This window comes from Elephantulus edwardii, unplaced genomic scaffold (genome assembly GCF_000299155.1).
Source record: "Elephantulus edwardii isolate Elephantulus edwardi_28Jun2011 unplaced genomic scaffold, EleEdw1.0 scaffold00075, whole genome shotgun sequence".
Taxonomy (NCBI): Eukaryota; Metazoa; Chordata; class Mammalia; order Macroscelidea; family Macroscelididae; genus Elephantulus; species Elephantulus edwardii.
In genome coordinates this window covers 14,935,489-14,960,052 of record NW_006399825.1, presented here as the reverse complement: position 1 = coordinate 14,960,052, position 24,564 = coordinate 14,935,489, and the positions used below count along the sequence as shown (strand labels likewise).

Below are 24,564 nucleotides of genomic sequence, written 5' to 3'. Positions count from 1 at the left end.
CTCATTTTAAAACTGAGATTAATAAGAATAGGAATTCTGACCTAAAAAGTTTCTGCTCATTCTGTGTAGAGGATGCTGTTTAAAGCATACTCCCTTGGAGAGACACACTTGGAGAAACGGTTCTATGTATTTTTATACCTGGGCTAATGTGGCAATCTGTGGCTGGGCTTGAACTGTCATTTGTTGGTTTTCAGCTTCTGTTACAGCTGCATCTCCACTCTGCTGGTTCTCTGCTCCAGATTCCATGGTCATTTAGTTACCTACAATCATATGGAAGAGTGTTACAAGCACTACAGTGCTCTGTGCTTTTTTGACTTTAAAGGCAAATCTTAAGTTATAACACAGGTTTGCAAATGCACTCTGAAATTGCGTTAAACTGTAAAGTAGCTAAATTACTGCCAAACTAGTCCAAAAGACTTGAGCTATGAAAATTCTAATCACTTTAAAAACAATTAAAACATTCTTTTTCCTTACTAAAGGGATGGTCTTCCACTTAGAGAAAGGAAAGAAGTACTCTATTCCACTAACACAACCCTCTAACATAGCAGAGGGAGCTCTGGTGGCTTAGCAGTAAGGTGCTGTGCTGTCAACCCAAAGGTAGGCAGTGTTAATCCACCAGCTGCGCTGTGGGAGAGATGCAATTTACTGTCTCTGAAAACTGGCTGGAGGATCAGCTATGAATCGGTTCCAACTTGATGGTACATAACACTAACATGGTTAAGCTTGAAGAGATGGTAAATAACAACAACTAACATGGCTCTGGTGGTGTAGTCTGTAGGTAGCTGTGTTCCCAAAATCCATATATCTATGAAGGTTCAAATTCACAAGTAGTTCACGGGAGAAAGTGAGCCAATCTCCTTGTGTGATTTATATTCCTGGAAACCCACTGGAGGGGCAGCTATGTTTGTTCCAACTTGACAGGAATGAGGGAGAGAAAGAGAGAACATGGCAAGGGAAGAGGCAAGTAGCAAAATAAGTTTTCAAACTGTTCCCAATAGGTACAAGAGTTAAAAACAAGTCTATAAAATGCTGGCTTGGAAGGACCTCAAATAATGGTATTTTCTCTTATAAGCAGAAAGGTAAGAAACTATTCCTATGGGAATGTCTTTTGGGAAGACTTCTGGTAAGACAAAAATCAAAGTTCCTATAGTACAAGTCATGGGGTATCAAAGCAAAAAATAAGAGGATTCAAACCCTGGGAAAAGTGACATGGCTTTGACTCCTAGCCCTTAGTGTAGTATATGAAATAGAACGTTTTCTTTCCTACATACACATGCACAAACACAGGGGATGAGGGGGATAAGCTATCTTAAATTTAAGATTTTAAATTGCAAAATTCTGGATGTTAATAAAGGCTAATTTTTTTTCTTAGATTTTTAAAATCTTGCTTTGCTAAGAGCATAGTGTTACAAGCTGGGTAATCAGGCACAAGATGGCAAAAAAATAATTACAGACCAATTCCTAATAGCAGTAACATGGAGGTTAGAAAAAGGATCCTGTCTTAAAATAAGTTCATCGAATGGACCACTGTTCTAAAGTCCTGTATAGCATACTGTCTATCTCATTTGTTTATCATGAAGAAGTATTTACAGTGATTCCACAAAGAACCCAAAGATTCCAGTATATTTCCAGATTTATCATTTATTACACTACTTTGAGGAAATCAACAGATAGTCAAAACTGCAACTGATCTTACATCTGATCTGTCATCATAAGGTTCTATAAACAAAGTGGTTTACATGCAAGTTAAAAATTGAAAATTGAATGGAAAAGGAATACAAACAATTGAAAAATACCAGAAACCATAAAACACAAATGCTAAAAGGAAAATGTCAAAAGATCTTTCTATATTTTTATCTATAACACTCATAATAAAAATCACCACGACAAAAGGGGTGGCTGTTGTTATATACTGTCCAGTCGGAGCTGACCCATAACTGACCACCCAGCAGGTTTTCCAAGGCAGTTAATCACACAGGAGGACACACTGGTACTGAGAGAAAATGTCTGTGATATGTTATTATTATAAAGTTAATCAAAAGTGTTGATTATAGCATTTTTTTAATGATATCTAAAACCTATAAACAAACCTCCACCATTAGGAGGGAAATTAACACTGCCAAATTTTTTTTCTGTCTTTTTTTCTTTCTTTTAGAGGTTTCTGACACACATAAAGATTTAATTTTTAAGATGCCCTAGCAGGAGTGATCTTTGGAGGCAAGAATGAGGCTTCACCTCATATGTTTTGGACATGCTGCTAGGAGGGGCCATTCCTTGGAGAAGGACATGATGTTGGGAAGGGTGAAGGGTTGGTGAAAGAGAGGAAGACCCTCAACCAGGTGGACTGACACGGTGACTGCTACAGTGGGCTCTTGTGCATCAGGAAGTTCTTGATCAGGATTCAGATCTTGTTCAACTTGATGGCACCTAACCACAACAACCACAACTACCTAGCTTATCCTCTACGGATCGTGAATTTTCAGTTGTATTTGATAATCTACTTATGATATAGCTTAGAGCTGTTAAGTTTTTGTCCCAATTTTTTCTTAATGACTTTTCTTTGATATAGAAGGAGAATTGATGCCTTTGAGCTGTGGTGCTGGAGAAGAGTGTCAGGTGTACCATGGACTGTTAGGAAAACAAACAGATTCATCCTGGAAAGGGGCAAACCGGGCAGCTCCTTGGAGGCAAGGATTCTGAGGCTCCGTCTAACATACTCTGGTCATGTTGTAAGGAGAGACCGGTCCTTAGAGAAGGACATCATGCTTGGGAGGCTGGAGGGCAGGTGCAGGAGGAGAAGGCCCTCTATGAGGTGGATTGGTTCAGTGACTGGGGTAATCGAGATGGGTGTATTGGAGACAGTGCAATTGGCACAGGACAGAGCAGAGTTTAGGGCTGTTGTACAGAGGGTCATTATGAGTCGCAAGCAACTCAAAAGCACATAACAACAACAACAACAACATATAGAAACTATGGTTATGTGTATTCTGTAGACTAGACTGCTGCTCACTGTAACAATTATGACTTTCCTAGACTATAAACTAGAATTTTGTGCAACCAATGATTTATTCATTGCAAATACCATTTTACACTTCTCAGATTAACTATATCTGTGGATTGAGTAGACGTATCGACAGTCAAAACAGGGTCAGGGGCTGACTGTGGAACAGACATCAATTACTTATGTGCAAGTTCAAACTGAAGCTGATAAAAATAACAAATCCACAAAAATAAAAATATGACCTTGAGGTAATACCATCTGAATTAAATAATCCTAAGAATAGTTTTGAGCTCTGGTGGCCTAGTGGTAAGAAACTATGGGAGAAGAATGGGCAATCTCTTCCCATGTGATTAACTGCTTCTGAACACCCACTAAAGGATCAGCTATAGGTCGTTTCTAACTCTACAGCACAAAACAACAGATGTACTAAGTGATTTCAATTTGCTACAAGATAAAGGTAAACAACTCAACTGCAAAATGCGCATAGGATATGAACCAAAGATGACATTCAGATGGCAAACAAACACGTGAAGAAATGTTCAAAATCCCTACCTCCGAGAGATGCAAATTAAAACAATTATATCATCTCACCCCAGTAATAGCAAAATTTAACAGAACAGCAAACAACAAATGCTGGTGAGGTTGTGGAGAAACTGGAACCCATATTCACTGTTGGTGGGAGTGTAAAATGGTGCAACCACTATGGAAGGCAGTATGGTGCTTTCTCAAAATGTTGCAAATAGAAATACCATTTGACTCAGCAGTTCCACTACTGGGAATTTACACTAAAGAAACCATAATTGCCAGCCAAGCACACACATGTTTATTGTGGCTTTGTTCACAACAGCAAAGAGTTGGAAACAACTCAAGTACCCATCAACAAATGAATGGATAGAGAAGCTGTGGTATATTTACACAATGGAATATTATGCAGCACTGGAAAAAAAAACCTCATGAAATATTATACAAAATGGGTGACCATGGAGGACTTTATGCTGAGTGAAATATCTCAGTCACAAAAAAAAATTATAATCTCAGTTACTCTATAATGTCACTGTTATAGAACAGGACTGATATGGGGGTTGGGGGGAACAGAAAGAGGGGATAAAAAATGTACACGGCACTGAAACAGACGAGGGAGATAAATGTATAAAAGGAATATATGATTAGTTATTATTGGCATGACAAGAGTCCAGAATAAGAGCTATATAGTTAAGTGGTGGTGGTGATATGTATAATGATGAAAGAACCTTTTTTCCAAAGGAAAAAAGGAAACGGTGGTGGTGGTGGTGGTGGGGGAGAACAGGAAGGAAAATGTTTAACAATGAATGAATGGAAATCCAAGTTCTTTATAAACTTGCATTAAAATCTAAAAAAAAAAAAAGAAGAAAGAAAAGAATAGGTCTGAAGCACTGAATACCAGTGACTGAAGATCAAATGAATAGTGGGATAACATTAAGGATACTATCCATGAAGAGAGTAAAAGGTCACTACAAAGACAGAGGAGAAAGAGAAAAAAAAAAAAAGGATGCCAGAAGAGTCCCTGGAAATTGCACTAGAGTACTGAGAAGCCAAAACAAAGAGATGCTGAAGTAAAACAGCTGAAGAGATTTCAAACGGCAGCTCAAAAAGACAAGGAAAAGTATTGTAATGGAATGTGCAGAGACCTAGAATTGAAGACTGAAAAGAGAAGAACTCCCTCAGCATGTCTCAAGATAAAAGAACGAAAAATTAAGTTCAAACCTCAAGCTGCAATACATAGAGATGCTACAGGCAAAATCTCAAATGATAAAAGAAGCATCAAAAGAAGATGGAAGGAAGACATGGAATCATTGCACCAAAAAGAATTGATCAATACCAAAATGTTTCTGGAAATACCTTATGATCAAGAGCCTATAGTAATGAAGGAAGAAATTCAAGCTGCACTGAAGCACTGGCAAAAAATAAAGCCCAAGGAATCTATGGGATAGCAACTGATATGTTTCAAATGGCAGATGTGGCCTTGGATGTGCTCACCAGTCTACCAGGAAATACGCAGGATAGCTGTTTGGCCAACTGACTGGAAGAGATCTGTATTTGTTCCCATTCCCAAGAAAGATGATATAATAGAATGTGGAAATTACTGAACAATATCATTAATATCACAGGTAAGTAAAAGACTGCTGGAGATTATTCAAAAGTAACTAGAGTACACAGTCAGAAGTTCAAGCTGGATTTAGAAGAGGTCCTGGCACCAGGGATATCATTGATGATGCCAGATGGATCCTAGCTAAAAGTAAATACCAGAAGAATGTCTATTTGTGCTTTACTGACCATGCAAAGACTGTGTGGATGACAACAAATTATGGTGAACATTGAGAAAAATGGGGATCCCACAACACTTAAATGTGCTCATGTAAAGTCTATACATAGATCAAGAGGCTTTTCTGCAAACAGAGCAAGGGAACACTACATGGTTTAAAATTAGGAGAAGTGTGTGTCAGAGTTGTATTCTTTCTCCACACCAATTCAATCTGTATTCTGAGCGAATTATTTGAGACGCTGGACTCCATAAAGAAGAATATGGCATCAGGATTGGAGGAAAACTCATCAATAAAGTTGCTGCCTAGATGACAAAACAGTGCTTGCTGAAAGTGAGAAGCACTTGAAGTGTTTGCTGCAGAAGATCAAACACTGCAGCCTTCATACAGATTGCATTTCAACATCAAGAAAACAAAAATTCTCACCCCTGGACATTAGGCAACATGACTGATAAGGAAAAAATTGAAACTATCAACAACACGACTTCATCTTACTTAGATACAAAACCAATACATTTGGTACCAGCAGTCAAGAGATCAAGAGATGCATTCACTGGGGAAGGGACCCAATGAGTAGTCAGAGATCTCTCGAAATAATTGAGAAGCAATTACTTTAAGGACCAAGGTACACCTGATTCAGGCCACTGTCTGTCTTTTCAATCACTTGCTACTGAGAGCTGGACATTGAATAAGGATGTCAGAAGAATTGCTGCCTTTGCACTGTGGTGGTGTTGTTAAGCGTTGGATATCCCACCAACTGCCAACAGAACGAACTATCTTAGAGAAGATGCAGAGTGCTCCTTGGAGGCTAAGATGATAAAACTTCTCTCATATTTTGGATGCATTGTGAGGAGAGGCTATTCACTAGAGAGGAATATCATGCTTGGATAGACAGCAAAAAAAGAGGAAGACCTTCAACCAGGTGGATTGACAACAGTGACTGACTGGGTACTGGTGTGCTAGAGATTGTGACAATGGCACAGGTTAGGGCATGGTTCAGTTCTGTTGTTCACAGTATCACTAGAAGTCTTACGCGACTCAATGGTACCTAACAAGAAGAACAGATCTGATGTATTGAATATTAATGACCAAAGACGAAGTGAGTTGTAAGATGGTATCAAAGGCATTATTCATAAAGGAAGCTAAAGGTCCATGCAAAGACAAGGGAGTATAAAAATGGAAACCAGAACACTCTAAAACTTGTTTTTCAATGTAAATATACTAAAAGGAGAGGAAGAAATGAAGTGAAAGAGCTGAACAGATTTCAAAGGGCAGCTGGAGAAGACAAGGTATTATATAACAAAATGTGAAAAGATGTGGAAGTAAAAAACCAAAAGGGAAGAAAAATTCTCGTTTTCATTTGAACTATTGAAGGATTCCATGGCTAAAATATTGAAGCATTAAAAAAAAAAAGATGGAAGGAATACAAATAGTCACTGTACCAAAAAGAACTGTTGTTGTTATGTGCCATCAAGTCCTTTGCAACTCATAGCAAACCTATGTACAACAGCCCTAAACGCCGTTCTATCCTTCGCCAACCTCACTGTCTCAAACACATTCATTCCCACCACTCCACTCACAGAATCGATCCATCTCATCGAGGGTCTTCCTCTCCTGCATAGTCCCTCCACTCTCCCAAGCACGATATCTCTTTTCAAGGACCAGTCCCTCCTTGCAACATGCCCAAAGTATGTCAGACGAAGCTTCAGAATCCTTGACTCCAGGGAACATTCTGGCTTCACCCTCTGTTTGTTCTCTGAGCAGTCCATGGTATATTCAACACTCTTCTCCAGCACCACAACTCAAAGGCATCAATTCTCTATCATCCCTATTCACCGTCCAACTCTCCGATGCATAGCATGTAAGTAACTACAAAGACTATAGCCTGGATCAGGCGTACCTTAGTCTCCAGCCTGACGTCACTGCGCTTCAGTACTCGAGATGTCCCTCACAGCTGACTTTCCCAATGCAATTCATCTCCTGATTTCCTGGCTGTGTTGACTGTGGAGTCAAGCAAACTAAAACTGTTAACTATCTCAATCTCTTCACCATCCATACTGATGCTGCCAATTGGCCCAGTGGTGAGAATCTTTATTTTCTTGATATTGAGCTTCAATCCATATTGAAGACTGCAGTCCTTGACATTCTGCAGCAAGCGCTTCAGGTCCTCCTCAATTTCAGCGAGCAGGGTTGTGTCATCTGCATAACGCAGGTTGTTGATGATTCTTCCACCAGTCCTGATGCCCCATTCCTCCTCGTACAGCCCAGCGTCTCAGATGTTCTGTTCTGCATACAGATTAAAAAGGTATGGAGACAAAATACATCCCTGATGGACCCCTTTGTTGATTTTGAATGATCCAGTGTCTCCCTGTTCTGTTCTGATGACTGCCTCTTGATCCAAGTATAGGTTTTGCATTAGCATGATCAAATGTTCTGGATTCCCATTCTTCACAGCTTGTTGTGATCTACACAGTCAAAAGCCTTTGCATAGTCAATGAAGCACAGATAGACATTCTTCTGGTATTCTCTGCTTTCTGCCAAGATCCATCTTACATTAGCTATAATATCCCTAGTACCACAACCTCTTTTAAATCCAGCCTGCACATCTGGCAGTTCTCTGTTGACATACTGTTCCAAACGTTTTTGGATAATTTTCAGCAGAATCCTGCTTGTATGTGATATCAATGACATTGTTTGATAATTTCCACACTCTGTTGGGTCACCCTTCTTTGGAATGGGAACAAATATCGATCTCTTCCAGTCAGTTGGCCAGATGGCTGTCCTCCAGATTTCCTGGCACAACCTAGTGAGCACATCCAGGGCAGCGTCTGTTTGTTGAAATAAATCAATTGGTATGCAGTCAATTCCTAGAGCCTTGTTTTTTGCCAATTCCTTCATAGCAACTTGAACTTCTTCCTTCATCACCAAAAAGAAGTAGTTGATGTTAAAATCATTTTAGGAAGCAGAATTTGAGCAAATTCCAATGATAATTAAGGGGCGGGGAAAATCCAAGCTGCAGTGAAGACACTGGGGGGAAAAAATGAAGCCCCAGAATTGATGGAACACTAGTTAAAGTGTTTCAGCAAACAGAAGTATGCTTATTAATTTATGCCAATAAATGTGGACGATATCTGCCTGGCCAACCAACTGAAAGAGATTTATATTTGTTTTCATTTAAAAAAAAGTGATTTAATAGAGTGCAGCAATTATAAAACAATATCCTAATATCAAAGAAATGTCTTGCTGAAGATTATTAAAAAATTACTAACAGTACATCCAAAGGTAAATGCCATTAATCCAAGCTGGAAACAGAAAAAGATGTAGAATGAGGGTTATCACTGCCGATTATCAGATAGATTCTGACTAAGAGCAGAGATTATGAGAAAGCAGCTTACTTTGTCTTATCAATTATAGAAAGGCACTCAGCAGCTTAGTCCTCAAACTGACATCATTACTCCTAATAATTTGGAGAGGTCCCTAAGGTGAGTCTGATTCAGGCCATGGTCTTTCCAACCACTTGCTATGCACCTGAGAGCTGGACAATGAATAGCTATGACAGAAGATTATTGGTGCCTTTGAGCTGAAGTGTTGGAGAAGAGCACTGAACATCCCATGGACTGCCAAAGAATAAAGATATATGTCTTGGAGAGGGTGCAGCCGGAGTACTCTTTGGAGGCAAAGATGATGAGGCTTCGTCTTACATGCTTTGGGCATGTTGCTAGGAGGGCCTATTCCTTGGAAAAGGACATGATACTTGGAAGGGTGGAGGGTTGGCGGAGGAGAGGAAGATCCTCGACCAGGTGGATTGACAGGGTGACTGACGAAATGGGCTCTAGTGTGTTAGGAAGTGTGAATATGGCACAGAATAGGACAGGGTTCAAATCTGTTGTTCATACGATCACTATGAGTCATACTCAACTCAATGGCACCTACCAACAAAGGCATTCAATTATGTACACATTGAATTATGGATAACACTGAGAAAAATGTCAATTTAGAATACCTAACTCATGGGGCAAGATTTGTACACAGACTAAGAAGCAGTCATTTGAATAAAACAAGGGATACAGCATGGTTTATAATCAGGAAATGTCTGTTTCAGGGTTAATTCCTTTTCCCACATCTATTCAATATGTATCCTGAGTAAATAAAATAAGTTGGACTATATGAAGAAATATGTGGCAAGAGGATTGGAGAAAGACTTATCAATAGCCAGCATTATGCAAATGATACAACCTTGCTTGCAGGATGGGAAGAAGACCTAAAACACTTAATTAAAGATGATCAAAGACATCAATATGTATTATACCTCAACATCAAGAAAACCAAATTCTCACCTGTGAACCAACAGGCAACACTGCTGATGTCAGATGGATCTTGGCTGAAATCAGAATACCAAAAAAGGGTTTACTTAGGTTTTACTGATTATGCAGACATTTGATGGTATAGATCACAAACACTGAGAAGAAATGGAATATCAAAACATTTCACTGAGGTCATATGAAGCCTACAAATGGATCAAGAAGCAGTTGTCTAATTGAACAAGGGAATACTGCACGGTTTTAAAATTAGGAAAGGTTACTTGTCACAGAAAGGTATCCTTTCTTTATACATCTACAGTCTAAATATTGAGCAAGTAATTTCAAGATGGGAGGAAAATCTCATCACCCACCTCTGTTATGCAGATGACACAACTTTTGCCTGTAGAAAGTGAAGAGCACTTAAAGTACTTATTACAGAAGATCAAAGATCACAGCCTTCAATATGGATGACATCTCATGACCAATGAAACAAAAACCTCACCCATGAACCAACAGGCAACATCATAACAGATGGAGGAAAGATTAACATCAACAATTTCATTTTACTAGAATCTTCACTCAGAGTAGCAGCAGCCATGAAATGAAGACTTGCTGCACTGGGGAAATATGGTATCAAAAACCTCTCAAGAGCAAGGATGTCATTTTAAAGGCTAAGGTGCACCCAATCCAAGCCACAGTCTTTTCAATTGCTTCCTATGCTTCTGAAAGTTGAATAATGAGTAAGATGACAGAAGAATAATTGATGCTTTTGAGTTAGGGTGCTGGAGACAAGTATTGAATATTCAATGGACTGCCCAAAGAACAAAGTCTGTCTTGGACGAAGTGCAACCTGGGAAGTTAAGAAGAAGGGATGGTGAAACTCTGCTCACCCACTTCGAGAATGTTTTCAGGAGAAGCCAGCCCTTGAAAATGGACATCATGTTGAGGAAGATGGGAGCTTCAGAGAGAGAGAGAGAGGACGATCTTTAAGAGAGGGTGAGGATGGAGCAGAAGGCATGATTTAGCTCTGTTCATGGGGTTGCTCTGAATGGTAGTAGACTTGACAGCATTTAATAACAAACTATTTTTTAGAGTGTTAAAGACTATTCAGTTCACATGAAAAACTCACCAACTCAACCAAAAGAGTGTTTCTTTAATTAAATACCTTGAAGATATTCCAACAGCAGTCTTTTATCTATAACAAACCAACTTTTATAGAGTGAGCACATTAACACTGGGCTTTAAAAGTTTTAAAATTTATATTACCATTGGCAGTGGGGAGAAGAAAAGGTGCTATAACATTTTTGTGTGGTATCCTTGAGATTTTTTATTCATTGGTGGTCCAACAGGTTAAGCAACTGAGTACTAGCTGAAAAGTCAATAGTTCAAATCCATCCAGAGGTACACTGGAAGGCATGTTTTATAATGTGCTTCCAAAAAGCACATCCCTGAAAACCCTATGAGGTTTTACTCTGACACATGGTGTCATCATGAGCTGGAACTGATTCAACAGCAACTAAACAAGTCAGTCTGACTAGTAGTGCAGTGTCTAGACATAGGAGGAAAAAGTCAACATGAAGGTTCTTAAAGTTGGTCCAACATAGGAGTTTTCTTATATATTAGGTATTTTCTTTAATTAATTAAAGAATGATACACAAAAAGAAAAAGATTAGGCAAACCTAATAAATAATTGGACCTGAAATACTACAAATAAAATGGATCTTAAAATTTAGTATTAGTTTGACACCTCTGATTCCAGTTCTTCCAACAATATTAAATTGAAAATATTTTAAAATTAGAGGTCTTTATCATATGGAATTTTCATGGTTTATCCCTAAAAGGGAACTGAACTAAGCTTGTAATATAATACCATGTCTCAAAGAGACATTTAAAAATCCATTCACAAAGCTACATACCCTTTTTTAGCATAAAAGTCTTCAGAGTCCTACCTCTTCACATTTAAAGTGAAATGATCCTCAGGAATTAGTAATTCAACCTGGAGACACAAAAATATGTCTACAGGTAATCCGAAAAGAGTCCAGCATTTGGTAGAAAGACTGATTTGTCATTAAGTGACAGCTATTTCTTAAAGAAACTACTTTTACCCTATTTTGTGTTTGGTTTTCTTAAGTAAACACAACAGATGGAATAAAATATCTTTCTCATTTAACAGTCCTTTGGATGCCTCATGGCACCAATGGTTAAGCATTTATCTGCTAACGTTGTGGCTTTCTGCTTTTATAAACATTATAAACTTAAAAACCACCCCGGGGCAGATCTACTCCATCTTCCAAGGTCTTGAGAGTCTAAATCAACTAGATGACTATGGGTCTTTTTGTTTTATGATCCTAGGAATTGAGACAAAACATATATATACACACACACATACACCCCCCCCCCCATATGACTTATACTGAAGAAAATATTTTAAGTCACAATGAATAAGAATAGGTTACTTTGCTTACTGACCCTCAGACAAATAGAAAAATACACTATGGACTTCAGGAAGGACAAACCAGTCTTAGAAGATACATTATTGAAATGTACTTCAGAAGGGAGGATGGTAAGAGTTCATTTGCTTATGTTACATAAGCCACAATATCCATCATGAAAAGGATAAGATGTCTGGCAAAACAAAGGGCCAGCGAAAACATGGAACACTTTCAATGAGATGAATTGATACACTGTGTCAGTAATGACATCAAAGGTCCTATATAGATGGCACAAGACCAGGCTGTTTCCTTCTGTCACATACATTTAAGGTTGCCATAATCAGAACCAATTTAGGGGCAACAAACATTTGATTTTTATATACTGACACACACATGCCCCCCCCCATATATACTATTCTATGAACAAAGCACATAAAATAACTTGAGAAAACGAGGAATACACCTATCATATCTCATGAACAACAATAACCCCCTGCCTCAAGTAACAACAAAAAACCAAACCAGGACATGGGCATGCTCCTGGCCTACTCCCATGGGAGTGCCACTGCTACCCCAAAGGTGGCACCACTCAAGTGTTCAAATCCACTAAGGGCTCCGCCGCAGCAAAACGGAGCGATCTCCTCCAATGAGATTTATAGCGTATGACAACCCACTTGAGGGTCAGCAAGGAGAACAAAATATAATTTGAGGAAATCAGCAGTATGTCTACTCTTCCCTTACTATCTCATCGATAGCTAACATTTTATATTTAAGTGTAAAAAATCTATTGTTTTGCACATTAACAACATATATCTGTTTATTATCAAATGTGAAGGTATGAGGTAAGAGTTAACATTGACTATATGGATTGCACCTCAACATCAATAAAACAGAATTCCTCACCACCAGGCCAACAGCTAAAATCATGATGGATGGAGAAAAGGTTGAAGCTTGCCTGCATCCTCGATCAGCACCTTTGGCACCAGTAGTTAGGAAATAAAAAAATAAGTTGCACTGGGAAAATCTGGTGTCAAGGACCTTTCAAGAGTGCGAAGCAGTAACAATGTCTGTCTAGAAAGTAAGGTGTGCCTGATCCAGACCATGGTCTTCTCACATCTGAGAGCTGAACAATGAATAAGGATGACAGAAGAAATGATGCCTCTGAATTATGGTGCTAGAGAAGAGTACAGAACATACCATGGACTGCCAAGAGAACAAACAGATCTGTACTAGAGAAGGTGAAACCAGGTTGCTCCTTGGAGACAAAGATTTAGAAGGTCCACCCCACATACTTTGGGCATACTGTCAGAAGAGGCCAGACTTTGGAGAAGGACATCATACTTGGAAGGGTGGAAGGCCAACACAAGAGAGGAAGACCCTGTGCAAAGTGTGTCAGACAGCAAGGTTGGCTGAGAACTGTGCAAAGTTCAGAGTCATGGTTCTTATGGTTGCTATGAGTCACCAATGATTCAAGAACACATAACAACAATAATATAATAGTTAGAGGGAGCTCTGATGGCCTAATGGTAAGGAACTGTGCTATCAATCCAAAGGTACTGTTTTTAGTTTACCAGGTGCTCTGAGGGAGAAGATAAGCAATCTCCACCTGGGTGGTTTACTGGCTTCGGAAGCTTGCTAGAGGGTCAGCTAAGGGATTATGTGTCAACATTGATAGGCCATGATTCTCTGTGGTCTGGCAGTTAAGTAATGACATAATGTGGTAGTAATCCTTCATTTTTGAAAACTAATGATGCTGACAAGTGAGAAGAGTGGGGTTACTATTTTAAAATGCTGTAAAACCAGACTACTATTCAATGGAGTGTCTGTTTATGCCTTTTTTTCATGAGGGACTGTAACTGTTATCTTTTACTCACTACAATTACACAAGTCATAACTGTGTTTACAGTTATTAGTTATAAAGGTCCTTTTCTTACTTTGAAAGAATAGAAAATTAGTTTTCTTTCTTAGAAAGCTTAGAGAAATTTACCTACGGCGGGTTCACTTTTATATTCTTTATCTAGTAAATACTGCTTTTCTTATTCTATCAGCTGACATTCATTTGGTTCTAAATTGTGGCAGATTCACATGTGTAGAGTGAAATGACTAAGTATATTCTCCCTTTGAATTTTATTTTGTTATTGAGAATACACACGTCAAAATATCTATCTAATCCACTTAACAGTTTTTACTGTCCAATTCCATGGGCTGCCAAAAGTAGAAACAGGTATGTCTTGGGAAAAGTGTAGCCAGAGTGCTCCTTAGAGGCAGGCAAGAATGGAGAAATTTCGTCTCACATATTTTGGGCATGTTGCTAGGAGAGGTTATTCCTTGTAAAGGGATATCATGCTTGGAGAGGCAGAGGGGTCAGTGAAAGAGAGGAAATCCCTCAACACAATGGATCCACACGGTGAGTGCAGCAGTGGGCTCAAGTGTGTCAGAGATGATGAAGAGGGCACAAGACAGGATAGGCATCAGATCTGTTTATGGGGTCACTAAGTTGTATTCAACGCAAGAACACCTAACAACAGAAGGTTCATTCTGATTATACGGTTTGAATTTTTTTAGTTGTGCAATCATTGTCACCCATCATAAACATAAAGTCCCCAAGATTTCTGTAAGTTGCTATTGACAATTTTGTCCCCTATTGATCATTTGTAGAAGTGCTTAATACTCAAGAGAGATCTTTCCCACTAGTGAAGCTAAAAATACTGTTTGGGTTTAAGAAGACTTCAGGACTATTTTGGACTTAAGTTTCAAAGATCACCCCAGGGTATGTATTCCATTGTTTTCAAGTCCTTTGGAAGCAAAGAGCCAGATCATCTTCTAAGGCAGCCCTAGTGGGCCTGAACTTGAACCTTTCAGCTAAATGCTGAGTGATTACCAGAGATCCTCAGGGTAAACACAACCTCTGCTGTTGAGTGGGCTCCAACTCATGTCATGGAGATCCTCCATCATACTTTTGGGACTATACATCAAAATTTAGGAGCATAAATCAAAATGAACAGCTTCATCTTTCTCCTGTGGAGTAGCTAGTGGGTTGAAATCACCAGTAGATGAACAGTAAATATTGTTGTTAGGTGTGAGTCAGCTCTGACTATGTATAACAGAACAAACCACTGCACAACGGTGCACTACCTATAAAATTGCTGCCAAGTTCAAGTCCACTGTTGCAGCTACTGGGCCAAGCCATCTTGGTGAGAATCTTCCTCTCTTCTTTTGAACCTCTACTTTTCCAAGGTGGCTATTTTTCCTCCAATGATTAGACTCTCCTGATAATATGCCCCAACTATGTAAATAGTAAAAGTGTAAAGTTGAAATAAACATGGCAGTGTCAAATGAGTGCTTCTAAGATAATAAAATGAGAGAATATGTTCTGCAACAGCAAAAAAAGCAGTGACATTCCAAACAGATGTAAAGGATGGATGAAGTATTAATAAGCAAACCCCCAAAGCAAACCCAGGGCCATCAACTTGATTCTAATTTATGGCAACCATGCATCAGGTTTCTGGGGCTGAGGAAACCACTCATCCTTGTCCTGTGCAGCACTTGGTGGACTTAAGTGGCCAAGCTCTCACCTAGTGATCCAGTACTTAAGAACTACACACCCTTCCGCTCCTATGGTATTGATAAATGGACAGAAAAAAGGAACTTTTTATTCTATATGAGCAAAATCTCAAACTACAGGCCTGGCGAGAATAAGTGGTTCTACAATGGTTAGTTGCCACACACACACACACAAAATACTTATATCTTCCTACTTGAGCATTAATGATATGTTTGGTGCTGTATAAGCTACTAGGGATAAAGCAATAAACAAAACTGATCTTTAAAAAAACATCTTTTACAGAACATATATTCTAATGAGTGGAGGGTGGTGGTTTTTGCTGTCTAGCTGGAACCAATCCATGGCTGACCCTCCAGGGGGTTCCAGAGGCAATAAATTGCATGGGAGGAGACTGTCCATCTTTTTCTGACAAAGCAGGACTTGAACTGTGTGCCTTTGGGATAGCAGTGCAGCTTCTTACCATTAGCTTACCAGTCCCCAAAATACAACTGATAAAATGGGGATAACTATTACATAGAAAAACAAGGATGAAAGGGAGACTCAAGATTTTCAGTAGCCTAAGAGAACGATACAGAATCTGGGACAAACTTCGGGCAGCACCGTTTCTATCACCTCTAGTCTATCATGTTAAAAAAAAATCATCACATTGCAAATTAAAGTTCATTAAGCAAGAAAGCAAGTGCTTATTACCACTTCAGCTTAAAAAAAAAAAAAGTTAAGACGAATGCACCCTTCAACTTATTTGGGTTTTCATTATGACTTTAAAGACATTCCCCAATTCTCATAATTCTATACATTATTCTGTTGTATGAAAAAGAAATCCACTTCCCTTACTTTTTAAGTCTCATTTAAACCCCCTAAATCTACAATAAATTTAAATCTCGTTTGTTGTGTTGTTGTTGCTTGCCTTCGAGTCAGCACGACTCATAATGACCCTATGAACAAAAGGCCTGAAGCCCCTGTACAACTATCAACATTTATCAAAGTTCATAGTTTCTGGAGGCATGTTAGTTAGGATGTGGATGCCACTCCTGTTTAGGATGAAAAAGATTCAGAGAAATGAGCTTGAACTTTTATATTAATGTTAAATACAAGTAATAAGATTGGCTTTTGATCCAATCATTCATGTGTAATTTTAACATTAACTACAATCCCCACACTGTAACAACACTTTTCTTTCCACAGTTCTTGTTTCCATCTGTCTTCCATCCTGTTCTGCCCCGCTTTCTAAACTGTATCCTCATAAAAATCCTACCCTTTTGATCTAAGAAGTCTCTCGCTGGTATTACGGTTCACCTTACAGGCCTATCTTATCTGGGTGAAAGCTGACCCACTGGTCAATTCCAGACTAAGAACCCTAGTGACACAGGGGAAGAAGGTAATTTCATTATTACTTAATAAATGCCCTCATTCAGTTTAACTTAAGGAAATTTCTCATAATCACTATTTGTTTTTACTATTTATTAAAATTTTGTGACACTAAGATATTTTAATTCCATTTTATTTTTTCTGTATTTTAAAATAGAAAATGTTTTCAATATTGCCTTTTCTTCCCCCCTCCCCAGCCCTCCCTGAAATGCACCCCTTGTTCCAGACTGTTGTCATACATGTGCCTAATCATATATTGATATAATCAGTTCTTCCTCTCATCTGATCTAATGCGGTATTCATTATCTACCCACTCTTTTCTCATTCTCTCCCCAATTCCTCCATGCCTGTCCTATTTTATAACAATGGTGTTATGCAGTATTTGCCATTTTGTGACTGAAATATTTCACTCAGCATAAAGTCCTCCAGGTTCCCCCAGGTTGTGCCATGTTTTATGCGCTCATTGTTTTTCAATGCTGTGTAATTTTCCATTGTGTGAATATACCATAGTTTTCTATCCATTCCTTTGTTGATGGGCACTTAACTGCAATAAACATGGAAAAAAAGAATAAACATGAGTGTGTACACATCTGTTCTGAGTCATGGCTCTGGTTTCTTTAGGAAATATTCCCAAATAGTGGAACTGCTGGGTTAAATGGTATTTCTATTTTCAACCTTTTGAGAAAGCACCAAACTGCTTTACATGGTGGTTGTACCATTTTACATTCGCACCACAAGTGAATAAGAGTTCTATTCTTTCCACAACCTCACCAGTATTTGTTGTTTGCTGCTCTGTTGAACTTTGCTATTGCTGCTGGAGTTAGATGTTATCTCACAGTTGTTTTGATTAGCATCTCTCTGATAGCTAGGGATTCTGAACATTTCTTCACCATGTGTTTGTCATCCGGATATCTTTGATGAAGTGTCTATTCACATCCTATTTGGAGAAGTTTTTGATGTGCATAGGGATTTGTTTCTTAGAAGGTCCCATTCATCTATTTTATTCTCTCCTGGTTGCAGGTTAATTCCATTTTAATGTTACTTTAAAAAAAGTGTATATCCTTATGACAAACATACTATGTTGAAAGCAAGTACTTAAGAGAAATAATTTTTAAAAGTTATTTTAATATGATTTAGTCTATAATGTCTTCCAATTAAGACAACTTTAGTACTCTCTCAAATAAATTTTGTTGCTTTTTAAAATACTAACTAATTTGCTTTGTTTTCCTTCATGTAAGACAGTACTCATGGTTTGGTCACCAAGAGACAGTGTTGCTTAGCAAATCAGCAACAACCGTGACTGTGCATTATTACAGATAACATCTTACACCAATACATCCCTTTCTTGTTATATCCAGTCTTTACTATTTACTACTTGAGTTCTTAAAAAAAAATAATTCTATAGAGACTTGGATAATGGAACTACTACTAGATTTTTTAAATGAATTTTATTTTTTTTAAAGAAAGAATTATATGCTTCTAATCTACTTTTACAAAAGCCATTTTGCATTATTTAAAGAGTGTGTTAATGAGTAAAGCTATCTTCAAGTTTTATGTTCTGCTTCATTAAATCAGTTCAATGCTGAGACTGTAAAGACACATAAAAAATTATGCCCTAAAATGGTAAATATATTTACACACACATATATATTTATAGCCTAGAAGAACAAACACGTCTGTCTTGAAAGAAGGGCATCCAGAATGTTCCTTAGAAGTGAGGATGATGATTAAAAAAAAAAAAAAAAAGAAATTAAAAAAAGTATTGAATATACCATGGAGTGCTAGAACAAACAAGTTCATACTGGAGAAGTTGAAACGAGACTGTTCCTTGGAGGCAAGTATTAAAAAAAAAAAAAGAAGTGAGGATCGTGAGCCTTCATCTCCAATATGTACACTGGACATGTTATCAGGAGGGCCTAGTCCCTGACAACAGACTATGTATGAAAAAGTAGAGGGTTTGTGAAAAACAGGACTTCACTAATCTGGAACAGCACAGAGAGGCTACAATGATGGGCTCTAGCCCAGCACAGATTGGAAGATGACACGACAAGTTAGGCATTTCAGTTGGTAGGAAATTGGTACTTACTTGAGGGCACCTAGCTACCAGCTAGGACTCCAAGTTGGCCATCTAACACACAGCTCAGGGCTATACCAAATAGCCTCTGTTAGTTGTTAGGTATCACAGGGCTGCATACGACATAGTGATGTTATGAACTACAGATCTGAACTCTTGTAGTTTCCTGTGCCATCTTCATCATCTATGACACACTCAAGCCCACTGCTGCATTGACTATCAATTCACTGAGGAGATTCCTCTCCTTTGCCATCCCTCCACCTTTCCAGGCATGATGTCCCTCTCCAAGGAATAACCTATCCTAGCAACATGCCCAAAGTTATGTAAGATGAAGCTTTATCTTCTTTGCCTCTAAGGAGCACTCTAGCTGCACTTTCAAAACATATCTGTTATTTTGTCAAATCATGGGCTAGTCAGTAATCTTCTCCAACACCAAAGTTCAAAGGCCTCAATTCTCCTTCTGTCACCCTTAATTCATTGTCTAGCTCTCAGATGCATAGCAAGTGATTAAAAAGAAAAACACCATGGCCTAAGTCAGTACACCTTAGTCCTCAAACTGGCATCACTGCTCCTCAATAATTTGCAGAGGCCCCTGACTACAGACTTTCCCAGTGCAATACATCTCCTGACTCCTGGGACCTGAGACCAAGTGTACTGATTGTGGATGCAAGCAATATGAAATTGTTGACAGTCTCAGTTCTTTCTCTGTCCTTCATAATGTTGCCTATCATCAGTCCAGTGATGAGAATTTTTGTTTTCTTGACTAGGAGACACAATCCATACTGAAGGCTGCAGTGTTTAATCTTCTGCAGCAAGTGCTTCAAATCCTCATTTTTGGTAAGCAAAGGTTGTGTCATCTGTATAACCTAGGTTATTGAGTCTTCTTCCCAACCTGATCCCACTCTACATCACAGTGTCTAGCATCTAGAATAATTTGCCCAGCATACAGATTAAATAGGTATAGAGAAAGGATATAACCCTAATACACAACTTTCTTAATTTTAAACCATGTAGTGTTCCCTTGTATAGGTTTTGCATGTGTACAATTAAGTGTTCTGGGATTAGTTTTCTCAATGTTAGCCACACTTTATTATGATCCACAGTCAAATGCCTTTGCATAGTCAATAAAGCACAAATGGATTAATATTATTAAAAATAAGGAATATTGTATGTATTTGACAATGGAACTACAGGACTAATAAGTTACATGCATTGATCTTGACTCTGATTTGCTTACTAATCAAGCAGCAAAAGAGAAAGCCCCACAACTGAAGGCGCTAAGGGGTATACTGACATTTTAAAACATCACTGCCATCAAGGCAGTTCTGATTAACAGCAACCCGCCAGCAGGCTTGTGAGGCTGTCAATCTTTAAGGGAGGACACGGCCCCCTAAGGAATGGCTATGGGCAGCACCAGGGTTCTTTTATATTGAAAAGTCATGGTCAATCTATACCGTTGAAACAACATGCAGACAATAGTAAAGACTTCATGTATAGGTTTTCTAATTGCATCAGTTTGAACTCAGATACCTTTTCAGTTACTTTTAAAGCAATCAGCATCAAGCCCTTCAAGTCAATGTACAAACAGCACAGTTTCACTAATCTAATAGCAATCTCTGCCAAGGGCATTCTGATCAATACAACTCATTCTATTTCCTATGTTTCAGACGCAAGAAGTAGTACTATTTAGTACTATTTTAAAAGGCATTTTTTTCACCAGTAAGGGATGTAGGTGGGGAGTCTTCTGAAGCAGTCTGACTCTACAGAGGTTTGGATTTCTGGTTCTGGTGAAACTCTGGGGCATTGTTTACTGGCTACTGGCTATGAGTTAATTGTATTCGGCCTTCTATTTAAAAAGGCATTTCTTCAGTAAGGGATGCAGGTAGGGAATATTCTGAAGCAAGAAGTACTAGAAATCATTAATGCATTACTTAGTAAAATTGAAAGTAGAAATTCTTTATATGGAAAATGAACTCAATTTCCCTTTTTAGAAAATGTAATCATACCAAGTTTGCCTAATACATACATGTCTGTTTCTTTTAATGCATGAAACTCTAAAGAGGGCTTTATTTTCTCCTTTCAAAATTGAGAACTTCTCGGAGGGCATCAACAAATAAATTCTGCCTCTATTACCTAACTGTTCTCTCAACCCCATCTGAACCTCTTGCAGCACTCTATGTACCATTCTAGGCATTTCTGGATGATCTTCATCAATATTTTGCTTGCTCGTGATATTTAATGATATTGTACATTAATTTCTATATTTTGTTGGATCACATTTGTGGAAATAGGAACAAAAATGGATCTCTTCTAGTTAGCTAACCAAAAAACTATCCTTCAAATTTCGTGGCATAGACTAATAAGGATGGCCAGGGCTCAATCTGTTAGTTGAAAAACGTCAACTGGTATTCCACTGATTCCTGGGGCTTTATTTTTTTGCCAATGCCATCAGTGCAACCTGAAATCCTTTCATTACCGTTATATCTCCTGTTCATATGATACTTCCTGAAATGTTTCAGTGTCTACCAATTATTTTTGGTATAGGGACTCTATGAATTCATCTTTTCTAAATGTAAAAAATAAAGACAAATGAGTCCAGAATGAAGGCAGCATGGTGGAGTGGACTTGAGAGGAGGGATTGTATAACAATGAAATAATTTTTCTTTTATTTTTCAAAGAGAAGAGCAAATTGGGAGGGAGGGGTGAGCAGGGAGAAAAGGGTAACAATGAATGAACGGAAATCCAAAGTCTCTGTAAACATTCATTATAATTAATAATTTTAAAAAAGTTACATTCAACAAAGTTACACAAGACAGATTTTCCTCCTTGGAAAGGAAATGGAGGAGGCTTCTTTTATGTTTCCTGAATCAAGATTTTACCCATATCATCTTTAAGTATTACAACTCTTGGCTTTAGAAATGCTGAGCGAACTCTTCCCTTTTATTTTCCAACTCCAGCTCTTTGCACATTCCATTATAATATTTGCTTAATCTTCTCGTGCTGCACTTTAAAATTTTCCTTTCAGCTTTTTGACTTTGGCGTCTCTTCCCTTTGTTGTGGCTTCTTGTCCCTCTAACGTAATTTTCAGCACCTCTTCTGACACTCATTTTGGTCTTTATCCCCCCCTCTTCTGTCTTTGTAATGGCTTTTTGCTGTATTCTTGAATAACATCTTTAAGGTTATCCCATAACTCATCTAGTCTTTGAGCATTAGTGTTCAACGCGTAAAACTTATTCTGATAAAAGATGACTTTAATTTAGGTGGGATAAACTCAAAGTCCTATTTTGGTTCTTGTTTTCATTTTCTTCAGTGTGAATTTGAACTTGCACATGTCTCATGTTCCACAGTCAGCACCTTGACTAGTTTTGACTGCTGATAATGAGCTTCTCCAATGAGAATCGGTTTCATGTTTGTAATCAATCTGATTACCGTGCAGTCCATCAGGTGAGGTCCATATTTGAAATTCTTTGTGTTTTTAATTCATTGTTGCACATTTTCTCTCTTGCCCCTAGCCCATTCTGCAATGTACCCCTTGTTCCAGATTGCTGTCATACATATAATACATACCTAATTATATATTCCTTTTGGACAGTTCTTCCCCTCCTATGTTATACTGCAGTGTTCTTTATCTATCTATACTTTTCCTAGTCTCTCCCCATCTGTCCCATTTTATGAAAGAGATGTTATATAATATTTGTCCTTTTGTGACTGAGACATCTCACTCAGCATAATGTCCTCCAGGCTCTCCCATACTGTGTAATGGTTTATGGGTTCAGTATTTTTCAATATTGCATAATATTCTGTGTGTGAATGTATCATAGTTTTTCTAATCATTCATTTGTTGTCGGGCATTCAGGTTGCTTTCATCTCTTTGCTATTGTGAATAACGCAGCAACAAACACAGGTGTGCATACAACTGCTTGAGTCGTGGCTCTGGTTTCTTTAGAGTATATATGTTCCCAGTAGTAGAGTTAGTTGTTCGGTTAAATGATATTTCTATTTCTAACTTTAAGAGAAAACATCAGACTGTCTTCCATAGTGGCTATACTTTTGCATGTTGTTCTTGTTTTTTTAAAAAGGTATTTGCAATGAATAAATTATTGAAAGTAAAAATTGCATCATTCATTGTCTTGACTTCATTTCTGTCACCAAGACCCTACTGTCCCACCAACTTTTGCATTCCAATCACCAATAATTATTAACGTATCTTGACTGCATGCTTTAATTTGGGACTGCAAAAGCTGGTGGTTGTTGTTATGTGCTTGCTGTAAAGTTGCCTGCGACTCATGCGATCTTATGTATTACAGCCCCCAAACCTGTTCTATCTTAGCCAACTTTACTGTCTCTGACACACCTACCTTCATTATCCCAGTCACTGTATCAATCCATCTCATCCCTCTTTTTCTTCGTTCCTCTACCGTCCCAAGCATGGTATCTTGTCCCTCTCCAAGAACCAGTCCCTCCTTGCAACTTGCCAAAAGTATGTCAGATGAAGCCTTAGATCCTCAATTTCCTCCTCTTTTTCTTTAGCTGTTGGTATATATATTTGTGTAATAGTCACATTAACTGGTATTCCTTGTAGAATTCTTTCCTGTAGGATATCTGTTTTTGAGTGACCGTGTAAAGGCATTTGGACTGTGTGGATAAAAATAAATTATGACTAACATCGAGAAAACACAACATTCAAGTGTGTTCATATGAAAGCTATTATCTAGAACAAACAGCTACTGTCAGAACCTAAGAAGAGAACACTTCATGGCTTAAGATCAGGAAAGGTGTACATCAGGGTTACATCTTTCTCCGTACATATTCAGTTTACATGCTGAGCAAGTCATCTGAGAAGTTGGACTCTATGACAAACAATGTGGATGTGAGATCAAGATCAGAGAAGACCTATCCTCATCATCAACCTGCGTTAGGGAGATGAGAAAACCTTGCATGCTGAAAAGTGATGAGGACCTGAAGCACTTGCAGCAGAAGATCAAAGAATACAGCCTTCCATATAGACTGCATCTTAACATCAAGACAAAAATCCTCACCACCAGACCAATAAGGAAAATCATGATAGATGGAGAAAAGATTGAAGTTGTCAAAAATTTTTCTTCCTTGAATCCATAATCAATACCCTTGGTAATACTAGTCAGGAGACCAGGAAACCAGGTCCCCCTGCCAGGGACCTCTCCAAAATATCAAGGAGCAATGAAGTTAGTGTGAAGACTAAGGTGCACCTGATTCAGGCCATGTTCTTTTCAATCATTTCCTACGCTTGTGAGAGTTGGACAATGAATAAAGATGGCAGAAGAATTGATGCTTTTGAGCTGTGGTATTGAAGAAGACCACTGACAATCCCATGGACTGCCAAAAGAACAAACAGAGACGTCTTGGAGAAGATACAGCCAGAGTGCTTCTTGGAGGTAAGGATAATAAAGGTTCATCTCACATACTTTTGGCTTGTTGCTAGGAGAGGCTGTTCTTTAGAAAGGGACATCTTGCTTAGAAAGATGGAGGAATGGCAAAAGACAG

At 38.3% G+C, this 24,564-nt stretch overlaps 1 protein-coding gene across 2 annotated transcripts in view; it reads right to left on the bottom strand.

Annotated features, from left to right (window-relative positions):
• The window catches only part of CREB1 (cAMP responsive element binding protein 1), a 99,866-nt gene that overhangs the window by 52,724 nt on the left and 22,578 nt on the right, over positions 1 to 24,564 (bottom strand). For both annotated transcript variants that reach the window (XM_006889125.1, XM_006889124.1), the window contains exon 2: positions 139 to 260. In XM_006889125.1, the coding sequence (XP_006889187.1) occupies positions 139 to 252 (114 nt within the window). In that variant the 5' untranslated portion in view covers positions 253 to 260. The remainder of the gene's footprint in view (positions 1 to 138; positions 261 to 24,564) is intronic.